We start from the raw sequence: 17489 nt of genomic DNA on the forward strand, positions 1-17489 counted from the left end.
CTCCTTTACATCCATGCTAGGATGTTCTATCTAGGTCTGGGTCTGATGCTTACTTTGTTTCTTCTTCTTTTTTTCTTACCTAACTTTCAATTGAAAGCTGCTCGTGATCAATCAAGTAGTACTATCTGAAGTAAGCAGGCCTTCAGTGGGAGAGTTATGTTGATCCTGCTGATTTCAGCCATAATTCTGTATTCCTGGGCCTCTTTGGATTTCAGAGCAGCTGTTTGCCCTGTAACCTCAATTATAGGATGGGTCAAGAAAACATGTTACATGTTGATTTTCCATTTTTTTCCCCAATGATTTTCCAGCTTTGTTTCTTCTTGTAAACAACCTCTGAGCTCTTCACTTGTCATAGCTGAAATGAACTCTCTCATATCTTTCTTACATTACTTAGCAGTTCAACAAGAGTCTGAGTAGTAAACTATGGCTTTGTCCTAAAAATGTCCTTATTTGCCTTCACTATTAAATGATCATCTATTTAATTATAAGTCAATTATTACTATGTCTTAATCTTTAAAGTTATTTTCTACTGTCATCTGACTCCTAATGATTACGAAAAAAGTGTCCCATCAGTCTAAACATTACACTTTCTCTCTGGTTGCCTTTATCATTTTCTCTTTGTCTTTGATGTTCTTCAGTTTCACTGCAGTTTTGCCTACATGTTTATTTATTTTTATTTAAGTTGTTTAGGATTTAGTGTGTTTCTTCAATCTACTAATACACACAACCATTCTGTTTTTTAAAGTCCCTACCACTATTTCTTCAAATATTGCCTCTCCTCCCTTTCTTCTATTTTATTTTTCTAGTCCTACTATTATATGTATGTTGGACTTTCTCATATTTTGTTTTATCTCTTAACATCTCTTTCATATTTCCAAACTCTTCAGGGTTTTGTCCCATGTTCCTGGTAATTTCCTCAACTCTGTCTCCCAAATCACTAATTTTCTATTTAGCTGCTTCTTATCCAGTACTTAACCTCTCAATTGAATTTTTAATTCTGATGGCTATAAGGTTATAGCTGCTTTTTCTTTTTTCATGATGTCTTGCTCTTATGTATGGTTTCTAGTCCTTCTTTCATCTCTTTACTCATTTTTTTGTGTGTCTTCTAAATTGTCTGTTATTTTAGGTTTTTGGAGTCCTAATCATCCTAGTTAGATCTCCTGTCTCCTCATCATTTCCTTGTGTGGTTTGCAACTTTTTAATTGTGAGCTCATCTTTAGTAGTTATTACTCATTCTGTCAGCACGTTGTACACATCAAACTGTGGGAGAATCCAGATGAGCGTTTTTCATAGGCATCTCTGGGACATCTCAGGAATTTCATTGATGAGTCCAGTATTTATATTAATTTCTATTCATGGGTTTCTTACACATAATATACAGTGAGATTTCACATGTATAGGTGGCAGAGGTTTAAGATTTCAACTTCTAATGGGAAACTTTTGTTCTCTTCTTATTCTCCTGGACTCTTAAGTTCCCTTACTGCTTCCCTGGGCTAGAAGGTAAAAATGGCCTGATGCCCACTTCACAGACAGTGCTGGCCATCCAGGTATTCAGCTGTTTCCAGGGGTTTCACTTCCAACTCTCATATCTTATAGGTCTAAGGCCACATCTTCTGCCCCAAATCAGCATCAAAATCCCAGCCCCTGTTCACTAGAACTGTATCTAAGACTAGTTCCCTGCCCATCAGACATTAGTTCATGCACTTAAAGTTCAGACTCTGAACACTATATCTCTTTTTTTTTTAAATACTGGGGGTTGACCCCAGAGATGCTTTACCACCAATCTACAGCCCCAGGCCTTTTTATTTTATATTGAGACAGGGTCTCAGGGTCTCACTAAGTTGCCAAGGCTTGGTCTCAAACTTACGATCCTCCTATCTCAGTCTCCCAAGTAGCTGGGATTATAGGAGTGCAGCACCATACCCAATTTGAGAGCCCTCTTAATTTCCATACCCTGTGAACTTCCCTCTTTCTTCCAAATATATATATCATATTCCAACTATATATATCATATATATCATATTATTATTATACTTAATTCAATATTTCTATTATTTGAAATGGAAGGGGAGCCTGTGGCAGCTCAAACTTTGTGAACAGAATAAAAAATGTACATTCTTTACTGTTGTTATTTTTAAGAGCTTTGTGAATTGCCAAATTCCTTAAGCCAAATTTCCAGTGCACACTTAAAACCAAACAAGTTGTCAGACTGGAATTATCTATTCTTTTGTCCTTTTTTAAATTGCAAGTATCGCTTAGCCTTGCTTGAGGGAAGCATCTCTACCCAAAGTCAATTCTCACACGGTGCCTCTGGCAGCATCAGTTGCTATTACTTTGTGCCACACAGTTCAGCACAGGTGGTCAATGTCACTGAGATGGCATATCTGTAAAAATTTCTTGGATGAATGAATGAATAAATGAATAAATGAATGAAAGAACATCCCAGCAAGATGCAGGCAGCTCTTTGACAATTCACTTGTAATCTTTAAACCCCACATACACAGAATTTGCTTGTCATCACAAAGAGTAAAACAGACAGGAGGAAAAACTGTAAACAAGTCAAAATAAAAGTAAGAGATGGATTCCAGTTGGTTTTATCCCTCACAGAGTGTTAGAGCCTGAATGGATCTCAAGGATTACCCGGTCCAATCTGCTTCCCCAAATGCAAATCCATGACCCAGACAGCCTGGCCCAAAAGCCTTCGCTGCAGCCTGGGTGCCCTGTGCTTTTATACCACCCCACCTTGCTCGGTGTTCCCTCAAGCATCCCAAAGTCTTATGGAATAGGCACAATGGTTTTCCTTGGGAAGCCACTCCTGTGCTTGACCCACAAGGAGATAAAGGAAACCCAGTTGTTTAGAATATATTTTAAAAGCCATTTTGGAACCAACGAGTATCCCAGAGCGAGTCTGGGCAGCAAAGCAAAGAAGGCTGAGGCCACAGAGAGTCCATACAGTTTTCACCTTCGGGTCACTTGGCAATGGTGACAATGGAAAGATAAGGGAGAGTAGGGTTAGTGTAGAGACCTTTGGTACCTCTAGAGATCTAGGAAGCAAAAATTCCAGAATTATCCGTGTCACCATCTCATTCCAAAGACAGGATGACACTCAGGTTAAATTGTGCTTTAGCATCTCAGGGTTCAGGAAGCTATTTTCCCCCCATCCCCTCTCCTCATGCTGGGAAGAACTGGGACAAGAACTTCTGCCCTGTCTTCCCTGGTTCTGCCTTTCCCTCTACCCTCTTGTGGCTCCCTGACATGAAGCTCACTCATCCTCCTGGTCAGAGCTTAGGACATTCACTAAGCCACATTCACTGGGGCCATGTTGCTTTGCTTTGAAGGTCAGTCATTTTCCTCTGGAACTTCAAGCTTCCAGGTATCCACTAGGCCAAGCCAGGCCTACATGATGGGAAGGCCCAGCCATGTCCTCTCTCCCAGCTCCATCTTTTCCACCTGTACCTAAGTGGTTTAACCAGTGCCAGACAGAGCACTCCGATTCAGAGATAATGTACCAGAAGCTTCACTTGGGTCTCTTCTGGCCTACACAATGCTTCCTAGCTCAGGTTTTCAAAGAATCCCAGAAACAGTTGGAAAGATGTGGAGTGAGTCTTTGGGTACTTTCTCAAATACCCAAAGCAGTCCCTTGTCTATTTTCCTGAGGTTGTCCACCCTAGATGGGAGGAATGAGGGAGAAGAGTCGAAGCCCCACTCACATCCAACTCATGCTGTTCTCAAAAGCAGAGTCTCCTAAACAATGTGTTGAGATATTAGAACTTCTGCCTTCAGGTGACCAGGTGGGACTTGGGAAAGCAAAAGCCTGAAGGCCAGTAGCCTCCAGTCATGAACATTCTTGGTAAACACTGTGTCACATAAATATGAGCATCTTCCACATTGTGCCACGGCATGGCGAAGATCGGGAAGTCAGAACAAAAGCATGTCCTGCCAACCATCTGCTTCTTTAATCTCCAAAACACACGATTCCTCCTTCCATCAAGCCCCCCACCCTGACCTCACACACCAAGTCCTCATCAGAGAAGTCAACCAGATTCATGTCATCAAGGGCTGAGCAATGCAGCTGGGCTGATGGTGAGCACCCAAGACACCTTCCTATCAATGGAAACGTCTCCAACTGAGAGAAGGGGTTCCCAGGGTAGCCTTTGAATAACAGAGATAAATCTCAAAGTCCCAAGCCCCAAAACCCCAAGCACATCTTCCTGGAGCATCAAATGGGAGACTCTAGGAAGAGCTGCCCTGGTGTCTGGCGTTTTCATAGTTTAAGTCTGGGCTACTAGAAAGGCTGTGCTCTTGAGCCCCATGGTCATAGCCCCTGCAGAAATGCACTGATTGGCATGTGATCATCCTTTTCACCTATAAGACAAAGCCCTGCCAAACTTGCTGCGGGACCTCTAAGTATATCATGAGGACTGTGGCCATTTCCTTGCAGGGCTTCCACTGGAAATCCATGTGAAAATTTCCTTCCCACTTGGTCAGAAAAAAAATTATGGCTTCCTTTGAGGAACGGCCTATTTCACCCAGTAGACAATAAGCATACAAATGATTGGGCTTCCCATCTTGCTTTGGCCATCAGGAAGCTCAGGATCAAATTTGAGCTCAATTCTAGTAACCCTGGGGGCTTGGTGAGAATTGGGCAGGGGGACAGGTGGGAGAACAGAGGCGAGAGGGAGAAGCAGTGCATTATGCGGCCACAATTCCTGGGTGATACCGTGGACTGGAGAGAAGGCCGACCCCAGAGAATCAGGTGACTATCTCCACGGGTACAGTGACATTGTGTGCACCTTAGCAACAGCCTCCTAGTCACAACCATCCAAGTATCTTTATAGCAATCAGAATAATCTTCCAAATCTCTATTGGATTAGATCCTCATGTCCCCTAGTTTAAAATTTTGGGGAGACTTCTTTCTCTCAAGACACCACCCAAGGCCCTGACCCTAACCCTGGCCCATCAAGCCCCTTCACATTCCGTCCCCACCTCACTAACTGCCTCACATACCACTTCCCACATCCCAAGCCTACCAGCCCCACGGGACATCTTGAAGCTGCTAGATTAAGGTCTTTTCAGCCTCAGGTCTTTGCGCAGGCCGTTCCCTGTGCCTGGGACACTGTTCCCAAAACGCTGCACCACCTTCAGCTTAAAAGTACTACCCTCAGAAACATGCTCTGGGACCCCCACCTAATGGAGGTCCCACTCTCTATTCTCCTCACACATTTGTCCTCTCCTCAGAGCTCCATCATACTCTGTACCTATCTATAATGACCACCTGTTCCCACCTAATTCTCCCCCTTCCCCTCTGTTCCCCCACCATCCCCCATTTTGACGGGTACCATCATTGTGTTGACATCTGTCTCCATCACTAAATGCTGGGAACCATATCTTTTTTTTTTTTTTTTCCTTGCTGCCAATTCCCCAGGACTTAGCATAGTACTGGCATAAAGGAGGTCCTCCATAAATAGTTGCTTAAGTCAACCACTCAGGAGATGTCTATACCTGCAGGGGGGAGGGAGCAGACGCCAGAGGCATGTCTACACTCACAAAAGGCAGGGAACGGAGAATGTGGCCATCTTACTGAGTACATCATTTGGGGCATGTTGTTAATCTCCCCCTGCCTCAGTTTCCACATCTGCTACATGAAGATAACAATTAAGATCAACTGTGAGTCACAGTGCTGTGTAAGAGGTCCTTGGGGTTTATTAGTGATCCTTTATCTCCAGTTACTCATCACACCCCAAGCTGTGGCTCCTGTTGGCAGGACACAGGTCTGTTTAGTCCTCTCCTTCTTCATGTGCCCTGGGGGGACCTGGCACTGAAGTCCTGGGCAGAGGAGGCTGATGGCAGCCACTAATGTCCAGACCTCCGGCCCTGGCATGTCCACCTGAAACCCCAGCCCCGCTCTGTGCACTGGAGATGCTGGTGTCGCCCACTGGCCTCCCAAGACCTTACAGCCTGCAGCTTTGCTGCTCAGAGCAGTGGCCCCTGCAGCCTGGGGTGATGCTCTTTGCCCACCCTAGTGAGGATTCTGGTGGGGAAACAGCCCTTCAGTCCCTGAAGCTGCAGAGTAAAAGGTCTTCTCCTTTTGTTACCTCCTCTTCCCTATTTCCTCTTCCCACACAGCATATATGACAAAGGGTATATTCTCCTCGCTTGCCTCCAGTGACAGGAAGTTCACTACTTCACAAAGAGGCTCAGTCCCCTGTGTGAAAGCTTGTGCTATTGGAGTTCTCTTAGTCTGTCTCCTTCCCTGCTTACCCAGCCCAGTCTCCCCTTCTTTAGATCAAACAGCCCCAATTTCTCAACTCAGTCATCCCTCCTAGGAAAGAACTTTCAGTGCCTCTCCTCATCCGCAAGCAATGAACTTGCCCTGAGCATAACCTGTCACAGGAGGGGCAGGGCAAAAGGAACAGTGTCAGCTTAGAGCGGAAGAGGACTCACCACCCTACACCTCTCCTTACTCCTCCAGAGACGTGAGGGTAGCCCCAGCCTTCTAACTCATGCTCAGCTCCTAGGATGAGTAGTCCACTAATAGTGAACCCCAAGACCCCAAGACTGTGTCTCAGGAAACTGCCCCCTCTAGGAATCAGTGGACAGCCTGGCTGTGCTGCAGCCCAGTGGCTACCAGCCCGGGTTCCAGAGGCGGGCACCTGGCTTCCAAGCTTGGCTCCAGGCTTACTGTGCGCCCTTATCTAAGCCACTGCACTAATCTCACCAGCCTCAGCGGTCCTGACTGCGCAATGGGACAACAGGAGCTGACGCAACTTGGTAAGGAGCCGGGGCCACCATGGTTCTCCTCAAAATAGGGCCAGGTGCAGGGTAAACAATGAATATACATGAGTCACAGCAATCCCACAGCAGGGACTAAAACAATGCATGTATGACATCTTCTCTGGGAAACACCAAGTGGTGAATGATGCCAGTGCAGTGGGAGAACTCAGAGGCCCGGGGGCCCTGGAATGGGTGAGGTGGCTTCTGGGGGGATCAAAGTTGCAGCCATTGGTGGGGGTGAGAGGGCATCAGCAGTGGGAGGCAATGATGAAGACAAGGAATGGAGCCGGGCCACCAAGCTGGGCTGCCTGGTCAAGGACATGAGATCATGGCCCTAGAGGAAATGGGTCTCTTCTTTCTGCCCATCAAGGAGTCTGAGATCATTGGCTTTTTCCTGGGGTTCTGAAGATCATGCCTGTACAGAAGCAGACGCGTACTGGCCAGCGGATGAGCTTCAAGGTATTTGTTGCTATCAGGGACTACAATGGTCACACTGGCCTGAGAGTTAAGTGCTCCAAGGCGTTAGCCATTGCTGTCTAAAGGGCCAGCATCCTGGGCAAGTTCTTCATCGATCCTGTGCAGAGAGGCTACTGGGGAAACAAGATTGGCAGGTGCCACACTGTCCCTTGCAAGGTGACAGGACGCTGTGGTTCTGTGCTGGTGCACTTCATTCTTGCCCCCAAAGGTACTGGCACCATCTCAGCTGCTGTTGATGGCTGATATTGATGACTCCTGCCAGGGGCTGCACTGCCACCCTGGGCAATTTTGCCAAGGCCACCTTTGATGCTACCTCTAAGACATACAGCTACTTGACCCCCAATCTCTGGAAAAAGACTGTGTTCCCCAAGCCTCCCTATCAGGAGTTCACCCACCATCTCGTGAAAACCCACACCAGAGTCTCTGTACCGAGGACCCGGGCTCCAGCTGTGGCTACAACAGAGGGTTTTCATAGAAGAAAAACAAAGTGCATGAAACCTGTTTTTTCAAAAAATACATTTATGAGCTTGAGCAAGGGGCACATTGATGCAGGTTAATGGGTCAGTACAGACCTTTGAGGGCAGGCAGGAACACAAGCTGAAGGAATGTCATGCAGGGAAATAGTGAGCAGGAGCTTAGAGTGGGAACATTAAGAAAGTAATAATGCTGCAGTTCCTGCCACCAAGCAGGCAGTCATCCCTGATGCTCACAGTCATGCACATGCCCATACATGCCAGCCCTGGGAGAGGGGGCAGTCAGTGGTCCCCTCCAACACGGAACAGCCAGCCCATGTAGGGCAGTGAGGGCTCAGGCATGACCAGAGCCAGAGCTTCTTGTAGGCAAGCAAAGGGACATGGGCAGTGAAGGGTCACCAGGGGGGGGGAGTTCTGGAGCTGGGTTGCAAGCATCAGGGAGACCATCAGGGGCTCCTGTGTGGGGATGGACTTCAGGAACTAAGATCCAGCAGGGACGGGACAAGAGGCAAGAGGCCCCAGGGAAGGCTGCTTCCAAGGTGGGCAGAACAGTCCAGACCACAGTCAGCCCTCTGGGGTTTGGGTCCCCTCCTGCTTCTCCAGCCCCATGGTCCCTGGCTTCCTTTCTCTGGATGCACATTCTCCCATACCCTCACTCCTCCGGACCTTTGCCCCCGCGCTTCCTCACCCTGACATTCCTGCAGCCTAGCACACCCTCTCCAGCCAACCCCCTGCCATCTCTGCAGATCTGGATTCCATCCATCGCTCAGGACACTAATAGCACCTCCTCCAGGAAGCCTTCCCCTTTTCCATCCTGGCCCACCTGTCTCCCCACCCCTCCATTCCCTCTTTCATCTCCTCCTGCTGGGACCAAGACCCACCAGGGAGGAAAACGAGCTCCCTGGAGAGAGGAGTGTCCTCAGCCTCATCTTCCTCCCCACAGTGCCAGCCCTCTTTCTGACTCATGGTCAGTTTGTGGCCATTCCTGATGACCATGCTCAATCATGCTGGGAAAGGCAAAGCAGCCCCTCCCAGGCATAGGAAACCCACAGGAGTGGGCGATGCTAGAATCCAGCTTGGCCCACCAGCCTGGAGAAATGCCACCATTCAGAGGGCAAAGTGGCTCAGGAGAGCGGGAGGCATTTCTGGTGGCTTTCTCTGTTAGACAGGGGACAGGCCTTCTCCTGGGTTAACCCCCTATGACCTTTGAACTTCCTAGGAGGTCAGCAGCTCGTCCCCCTTCCCCAGCTGTCTCTCTGTCTCTGGCCCAATGGGAGGGAGGGCCCAGGGCCCGTTCCATTTTGCGCCGGTATTGATCTGTTGGCAGCAATGGGCTGGATAATTAGCCAGGAATTAGGGTTTCTATTACAGCCAGGAGGCTGCTCCAGCTGATTTATCACCTGAATAATTTACTGTGATTGAAAGGAAATTAAAATGAACTCCATTTGACAACTGTGAGCTTTTATGGGCTTTAGTGAAGGCTCAAAAGCCAGATTAATAGCCTGGTGTTGGTTAATAGTCTGCCGAGAGTAAATACAGCAGGCTGCGCTCAGCCGCCTTCCTGTGGTGGCCGGAGGAGGGACCTGCTCCGCCACAGTCGGCGGGTGACCATGGCGGCATCAGGGCAAGTTTTATCAGATTCCACTGCTGGACACACACACACACACACAGTCAGTCTCTCTCTCTCTCTCTCTCTCTCTTCCCACACACACACCCCTTTTCTCTCCCTCTCTCTCTCCACAGCAATTGCTTCACTCTTTTTTCCCCTCTTCTCCTCCAAGGTGATTTTTACTCACTCCACATGTAGGGAAAACAATTGCTTTTTCAATAACCATTTTGAAAAGGAAGCATTTCATTGCCCCAGGAGTGGGTTTCCTTAGCCCCTCAGCCAGGGCAAAGGTTACTAAGTTTCCCTACGAAAGCCTGAGCCTGGTCCACCCACCCAGGGCAGAACTTGGCGGGAAAAGCAGCAAGATGGCCTGGAGGGCTCTGAGCACGTGGCAGTGACTGGCAGGACCCCAGAACATTCCTCCCAGCCAGTGGGGTGGGCCATTTGGCAGGATGCGACCTCTTCAAGCCAATGCAAGTCTCGGAGGGTCCTGGAATACCAAGTAGACTGACTGCAGCAGGTCTGCCAGAGAACTGTCCCTAGAAACCCTCCAGGGGCATGGAAGCCCAAGGAACCAGCTGTACAACATAAGGTCAGAAGATTCCGAGGTCAGAGTCCAGCTCTGTGACCTCAACAATCCTGAAAATGAGGTGAACCATCTGGGGGAAAGTTCTAATCTACACCCTGGGACACACAAATCTTATCCAACCTGTTAAGCAGGAATTTAAGTTGAAATCAAATGAAAGACCTCAGAAGACTGAGGGCTCTTGTGTGTGAGGAAGATCTCTTGTTGTCATTGTTAGGCGGCCGCCTTTGTGGCTGCTGTCGTGCCCTTCATCAATATCGTGATTGCCCCCAGCACAGATATGGAAACTGGGGCCCAGAAAAAAGTGTTTGCTTGACAGGGCAGAGCCAAAACTCTAATCCTCTCCCCCAATTCCAAGGCCAGTAGATACTCTTTCTGCTTTGCCACCTTGCTCAATGAAGGTGACAGCAAGCCACCACCTAGGCCCCTAGGCCACAGAGACACAGACTGAGACAGCTAGATCTGCTGGCAAATGGAAGAAGTGACCAGCCTCGATGGGCAGCAGCTCAGAGCCCCCTTTTGATGCCACACCAGACCATTCTAGGGCCTACAAGGGAAGGCCCATGGTGCCAGCAGGAGGGGGCTCAAGGAACCTGTACCCTTGACAAACATGCCTTCTCCACCTGCAGCCCCTTGCTCAAGCTGTCATTTGTCCAAAGCGACTAGGAATCGGGCGCGAGGGTATGTCATTCATAGTCCAGTGCCTGTGTGTGTGCAGGGCGGCCCCACGGCCTCACCTTCCATCTCTCCTCATTACAGCGCATTACAGGGAGGTGAAGCAGATTAACTAGAAAACACTGAGTCAGTCATTATCCTGCCACACCGTCTGCCCGCAGGCCCTGCCTCAAAGCCCACACAGAGACAGGCCCACGAATGTGCCTGTGCCATTCTGAAGGACACTGAGAGAAGTCAAGTCCTCACAGAGTTTGTAATTCAGGTCTGCTCCCCATCAGGCCTGTCCTCCAGGAACCCCACAAGGTGCTGCCTCCACCACACGAGTACCCCAGATGCTCCCAACTGAGACAGCTTCTCCTCCTCTCCCAACACTTCCCGACTCACAGAACCTTCTCCTTTGTCCGGATGTCCTTGTCACAGAAGCTGAGTCTATGTCTAGAAGCTCTGAAACTGGACAGAACTGATGCCTGACTAATGCCTCTGCCCCAACAGCCCACGTGTAAGAAACAGGTTGTACCGATGAACACCTGTGCAAGTAAGTGAGGAGCACCTGGGAGGTTTCTGGGCTCCTCCAACTGCAGAGCCCTGCAGCCTCTGCCCAGCCCAGTCCTCCTACATACCCTAAGCTAAACGAAATAGGACACAGATTCCGGTCCACGAGAATCCTGGGAAAGGCAGAGGGAGATTCTGATACCCAATGTCAGCATTTAGTGAATACAGGCTTCACGGAAGGGCCAGCAGCTGCATGCTGGAAGGCCAGGCTGTGCCAAACTCTGGACCCTTGCGGTTGACCAAGAACTTGCTGGGCAACTTTAGACAGCCCTGTCCTCCTCTGGACCTCTAAAAAATGATGGAGTTGAAAACTCGCCTCCTTTGTCCCTGCCATCCCTAAAATTATGTGATCCTGTCAATGGTTAGATCATTTTCTCCTGGATTCTGAAGGCAAAAGTTGGTCTCATCTGGGAAGTTTTCCAGATAAAGTCCTCCCTCTCTCCTCCTGTGACAGGTGAGATGTGGTTTCCACCACCTCTCAGAATGGCTTGGATCAGTGGAAAGAGGCTGTTTGTGATACAAGCAGATTCTTCTCCCTAAAGCCCAGGATGGAGAGCATGGGGTCAGCTCTACTCAGCACACACGCCCATTCTGTTTCCAGGGGAGGCCTCACGCGACTTGCAGGAGAAAGACCTTCATCCTCACCACAGTTCACACACCCAGCCCCTCTCTCCAATACCACCTCCCACCCGCTCCAGGAATCCCAGTCACACTGCTCTTCCATTTCCCACCCCTGCCATTCCCTCCCGCCTCAGGACTTTTGCACTTCCGTTCACTCTGCCACACAGTTTCTCCCCACCCTACATCTCTTCTCTTTGTTCTGCCCAAACCCCTCAAGACTCAATGTAAGGGCATTTCCCACTGTGGCCTCCAGACTGGCGTGGCCTCTGCTTTGGGCTCTTGGAGAACCTCAGACATCTCCTCAGCACCAAGCCCACGTGCAGCCCATGGCCCTTTGAGTGATATGTAATACGATCCTTCTACATGTCTGTAGGCTCTGAGAGGGCAGGTCCAAGACTGTTTTGTTCCCTGGTGGAACTCTAGTGCCCAAATCTGTGCCTTGCACATAACAGATGCTCATCAATGTTTAAGTGAATTCATGACTTGCTGGGTGGCCCTAAACCAAGCCGCTTTGCCCCTCTGAGCCTGTTTCCCCATCTGAAAACAAGGTGGCTAAATGGGCTATAAAGGCCCTCATAGGAGCTGCTCAGAGAGACCTGACTCGGTAGCTCTGTGGGCCTTGCTCTTTCCTGAGTACCCTGCTTCTCCATAGGAGCTTGCACACGTGGCCTGCCATTTCCAAGGGCTCCTTGGGAAAACTTCAGAAGCTGCATCTAACTAGCATTTAGAGGCAGCTCAGCAGGACCAGTGTGTCCCACCAGAACCAGCTAGGAAAGAGCTGGGGAAAGTTACCGTTCACAGGGTCTCCTTGACTAGATCCACTGGGTCCACTAGATGGGTGCTCTCAGCAGCTGGAAGCAAGTCCGAGTTGCCCAGGCCTCACGGAACCGGTCAAGGGACTGGCACAGACAGGGCATCAGGAAATATTGTACCAAATTGAATCTAGTACTGCAGGGACTTTACTCAGACCCTGAGAGCCTCCTCTGCAGCCATAGACAGTGACTGCCCCTCTGTCCAGGCACAGCAGGCTGCTGTCCAGTCAGGGAGTCTTCCTGCTTCCTTCCCTCCCTTCCAGTATCCAGGTGGGACCTTGTCCAGTGAGACACTTCTTCACCTCCAGTTTCTAAAGCATGACAGGTGACCTGACGAGAGGCTGGCAGTGGGTCCTCTCTAGTACCATCACACCTGTGATTGTGACTGGTGAGCCCCCAGGCCTTAGGGTGGTTATGTATTTTGACCAACACCAGGACCGATAGAATAATGACTCAAGATCACCTCCAGTGGCCCAGGAGGTCATTATACACTCCTGTCCAAAGAGCCCTGGGAAAGGACACGGATCAGCAATGGCAGAGCAGCCAGACAATCATGTGCCCTGGTTGGCCAGAGACACAGGCACCAGGGCAAAAAGCGTCAGAGCCCTGAACACGCCTCCTGACCTCGTGGGATGTTGTGACTGGCCGAGTGTGGCCAAAACAATGAAAAGTCCACTCTTAGTAGAACCTGGTGGGCTGTCACCTGCACTCTGCCAGATGCCTCTGCCTCTGGGAGAGTGGCCAGGCCTGCCCTGCGGTGGCAGGTGTGGTCAGCTGAGTGAGGGGCATACCTGCTCTGGCTTGATGGGCTCCGTGGTGGTGAAGATGTCTGAGTAGTGCTGCCTCTCAAACACGCGGTCCAGGACCTCCAGCTGCTGCTGAGTGAACAGGTCTCCCCGCATCTGCTTCCGGAGGAAATCTCTGCCTGGCAGTGAGTGACCATTCGGCACCGGAGAGTCCTGAATACCTTTGATGAGCATGAGAGAGGAAGGGTGAGAAGAGGTCACACAAGTCACCAAAGGAAGGCAGATCAGACCCTGAGCCTGGGGAAGGACCTGTGAGAGGCTGAGCCCAGCTCCCTCCCTGATGAGAAAGGAGCCGCCTGGCCCAAGGTCACCTGCTGGTGACCACAGAGCCAGCCTCCCATAGGCAGGTCCCCGGCACCATGAAAACCCCTTTACATATGTCACCTCATCTAACCTATGCAGTGACCCCCAATGTATTTCTATAGTTAGGATGTGCTTTGAGTTTGGCCCCTAAAGGTTCATGTGTTAGAAGCTTGCTCCTCAGTGTGACAGAGGCTATGGGATCTTTAAGAGATGGGGCCTAGGGCTGGGGATATGGCTCAGTTGGTAGAGTGCCTGCCTCACATGCACAAGGTCCTGGGTTCAATCCCTAGCACTGCAAAAAACAAACAAACAAAAAGAAAAGTGGGAGGGCCCCTCCCCTCTTTTGCTTCCTGTCTGGTGATGTTATGTGATTTTTTTCCCTCAAGTGCATGTGCTCTTATCTATGGTACCAACTGCCATGAGGCCTTTACTACAGCTGAGCCAAATGGCTTAAAACCATGTCCTTGAACTTCCAGAACTATAAGCTAAATAAATCTCTTTTCTTTATAAAGTATTTTATTATTTAAACCTCAGGTATTTTATTATAATAACAAAAAATGGACTAATCTGTTATGTTATTATTTTCCTCATTTTGCAGATGAGAAAATCAAGACCTATAGAGATTAAATGAGATTTTGCCTGAGGATTAGAGCTCAGGCTCACTCAGGGACTTAGAGACCAGAGGCTACTGCCTCTCCCATACTGAAGACCCTCTTTGGAAGGACAGATTTTCCCAAAGCTGATGTCCTCACCCTGGACATTTGCCACCACATCATGTGACAATTCAGCAAAACCCTGTGCTGGAAAGGCCGTAGGGAAATGAACAATCATACAATTCTGGTGGGAGTGGTTACACACCTGTGCTAGACAATTGACAAAAACTATGAAAATCACAAGGGCATGTTCCCTTTGATGGAGTGATTGCACTTCTGGGAATTTATTTTACAGTTAGACTTACAGATACAGCAAGTAACACATGTACGAGTGTCTTAGAGCAATAAACCAAAGTTCATTGACAGGGCATTGGTTAAATAAGCTGTGGCCTACTTGCATAATGAAATACTGCACAGAAGCCAAGAGGAATAAGAACTCCCTCTTGACTTGGTAAAGAAAGATCTTTAAGATACATTGCTATGTGATGAATAAGGAAGGCACAGCCCAGTGTGTGCGATACACAATGTTTGTGTAAAAAAGAAAGAAAAAAGACTTTATATCATATTTATATTACTCACATATACTATGCTATGTAGTTTAATTTTCTATTGTACAAAATATTTTTATAGGAATATTATTTATAATAGATAAGATATGAATGATGCATGAGAAACATGTATAGTGGTTTCTCATTCAGAGAGGTGGGAGCTGAGCAGCTGAAGGACAGGGAGAGAGACTTTATACAGCCTGCTCTTGTACTTGACTTTGTTTTGTTGCAGAATTTCAAATGGATGGACTATTCCAAAATGTGATTTTTAAAAGTACATGATTAAATTATCTGTGTTTTCTGTCATGTTAGCTCTTCACACTATAAGTCTCTGGTAATGATGTTTACATTTCAAAGAAAATATTCTGTTATCAATTAAAAAGCAAATGGTTCATTTAAAGGATAGAAAGTCACTAAATAAATAACCACACATTACATCTCAAAGCCCTAGGAAAAGAACAAATCAACACCAAAAGCTTCTAGTAGAAGATAGGAAATAATTAAAATCAGAGTTAAAAATCAATGAAATTGAAACAACAAAAAAATTCAAAAAAAAATCAATGAAACAAAAAGTTGGTTCTTCAAAAAATAAAATAAAATTGATAAACCCTTAACCAAGCTAACAAAGAGAAAGCGAGAGAAAACGCAAATTACTAAAATTTGTGATGAAAAAGGAAACATTACAATATATACTACTGAAATACAGACAATAATCAGAAACTATTTTTAATATTTATACTCTAATAAAATAGATAATCTTGAAGACATTGATAAACTTTTAGACACATATGACCTATCCAAATTGAATCAGGGGGACATAGAAAATTTAAACAGATGAATTTCAAGCCATTAAATTGAAGACGCCATCAAAAGCCTACCAAGAAAGAAAAGCCCAGGACTAAAACAGCCAAGTCATATTCCATGGTATTCAACAAGATCCAGCAACAAAGTTTGAAACTGCTGTAAGCCTAAAAGTTCTCATCTACCTATTTTAGTCTACCAAAATAATTATTTTACATTTTAAAAAAAATGGGATAAAATATCTTTTGTGCCTTGGACTTGACCCGTTCACAATGAAAGCAAGCACGAAGAGCAGAAGTTCCCTGCAAGGATGTGGCCTCAGGGGACACACCTTTCCCCAGGGGACCAGGCTGCTCCTGCAGGACTGACCAGAGGCAGGGCATCCGCCTCTGCTGGTGGAGGCCACAGGGGCACCAGCACGGTCAGCTCAATACTGGAGGTGACCTTCCACAAGGCCGTGTCCAGCCCTCGCCCGCCCACATGCTGCTGCCCTAGGCTTCCTACAGCCTCCCGAATCCCCACCCAGGTGAGGAATGAGGCCAAACCAAGGAGCCCGAGGCAGCGGGACATCACCTCACTCTGGCTGAGTGCTTCTTCCCTGCCCGTTCGCAGTGCAGGATCTGACATTTGAACACCAGTTTGGGGTGTACGTATGCAGACTGGCCTTTCAGAAGGCTCAACATCCTCCACAGGGCCTTCAGGGGTGGCTCACAAACCCCCTGAGAAAATGGATGCCACATCAATTTTTTTTCCGTATTGGGAATTGAACCCAGGGCCTCACACTACCAGGTGAGTGCTCTACCACTGAGTTGTCTCCCCAGCCTCCCACATCAATTTGGACCCAAGAGGCTGCCATAGGCTGGGTCACAGCCTGAATGGCCAGATAGCCCAATATATGGGCCAAGGGAGAAGCTGATCTCTCTGGTCAAAGTCCCAAAATAAACCTAGATACCTCTTCTGGCCGCCTGTGACACTGGTCTTCTGTAAGAGGGGTGGTGCCTGCTTCTAGCCACAGGGTTTCATCTCCAGAGTCCTTTCTTCCCTCATGGCCCAGTCCCCATCAAGGTCACCAAAACTAGCAGGATGTGGGAGCTCCCAGCTCAGGCTGTCTGTCTGTTGGTCAGCACCCCTAAATGGTTCTGTTCTCAAAGGTCCTATGCACCTATGTGCACACATGTACACACACACACACACACACACACACACACACACAAAGATGGATCAGCTTACATCTACCCAGCTGTTGCTCCACCCAGTCATTCTGACCCCAGTTACAAATGCCAAAGTTTGACCTCAACTTCACTCCCCAGAGCCCTACCAACTTTCTCTCTGCCACAGTCCACATCTGTTTTTAAGAGACTTTTCCCCTGTCCACCTACTTCAATTAAACTTCCCAGCCTGCGTCCTGCTATCCAGGCCCAAAACTCCTCATGCAGGCTCCTTCCTGCCAACCCGCTACCCAGCTCCCACCAAGACTTCACCCTGCCCCCAGGGGTCCAGGCCCTGCTCTTTCCTCCTCCTCAGCCTGCTCACCAGACCTACCAACCCTGCCTCTGGAGGGAAGCCTATGCCAGTGAGCCTGTGGGTCCTCTCAGATGTTCTTGGGCTCCATTGCTCTTCCCAGAAGGGCAGAGCTTCACCTCCACTGAGGAGGCTCAGAGAAGGTGGCTACACTCAGGGGTCTTGCAGGCCTGGTCACCGTCTGGCCACAGAGTAGGGCCAGCAAAGTAAAGGTTCAGAACACAGGGTCGGCTCAAGTGTATGCACAGAGGGTCCTTGGAGACCTTCCCCTGAGGATA

At 48.3% G+C, this 17489-nt stretch overlaps 1 protein-coding gene and 1 pseudogene across 4 annotated transcripts in view; one reads left to right on the forward strand and one right to left on the reverse strand.

Annotated features, from left to right (window-relative positions):
- The window catches only part of PAX5 (paired box 5), a 190556-nt gene that overhangs the window by 113060 nt on the left and 60007 nt on the right, over positions 1-17489 (reverse strand). For all 3 annotated transcript variants that reach the window (XM_079113560.1, XM_079113559.1, XM_079113561.1), the window contains exon 6: positions 13371-13546. In XM_079113560.1, the coding sequence (XP_078969686.1) occupies positions 13371-13546 (176 nt within the window). The remainder of the gene's footprint in view (positions 1-13370; positions 13547-17489) is intronic.
- Positions 7103-10235, forward strand: LOC306644886 (small ribosomal subunit protein uS5-like; annotated as a pseudogene). Its single transcript has 2 exons — positions 7103-7700; positions 10137-10235. The product of its transcript is annotated as a small ribosomal subunit protein uS5-like (transcript).

The sequence above is a fragment of the Sciurus vulgaris genome, assembly GCF_902686455.1.
Source record: "Sciurus vulgaris genome assembly, chromosome: 15".
In the NCBI taxonomy this organism is placed as follows: Eukaryota; Metazoa; Chordata; class Mammalia; order Rodentia; family Sciuridae; genus Sciurus; species Sciurus vulgaris.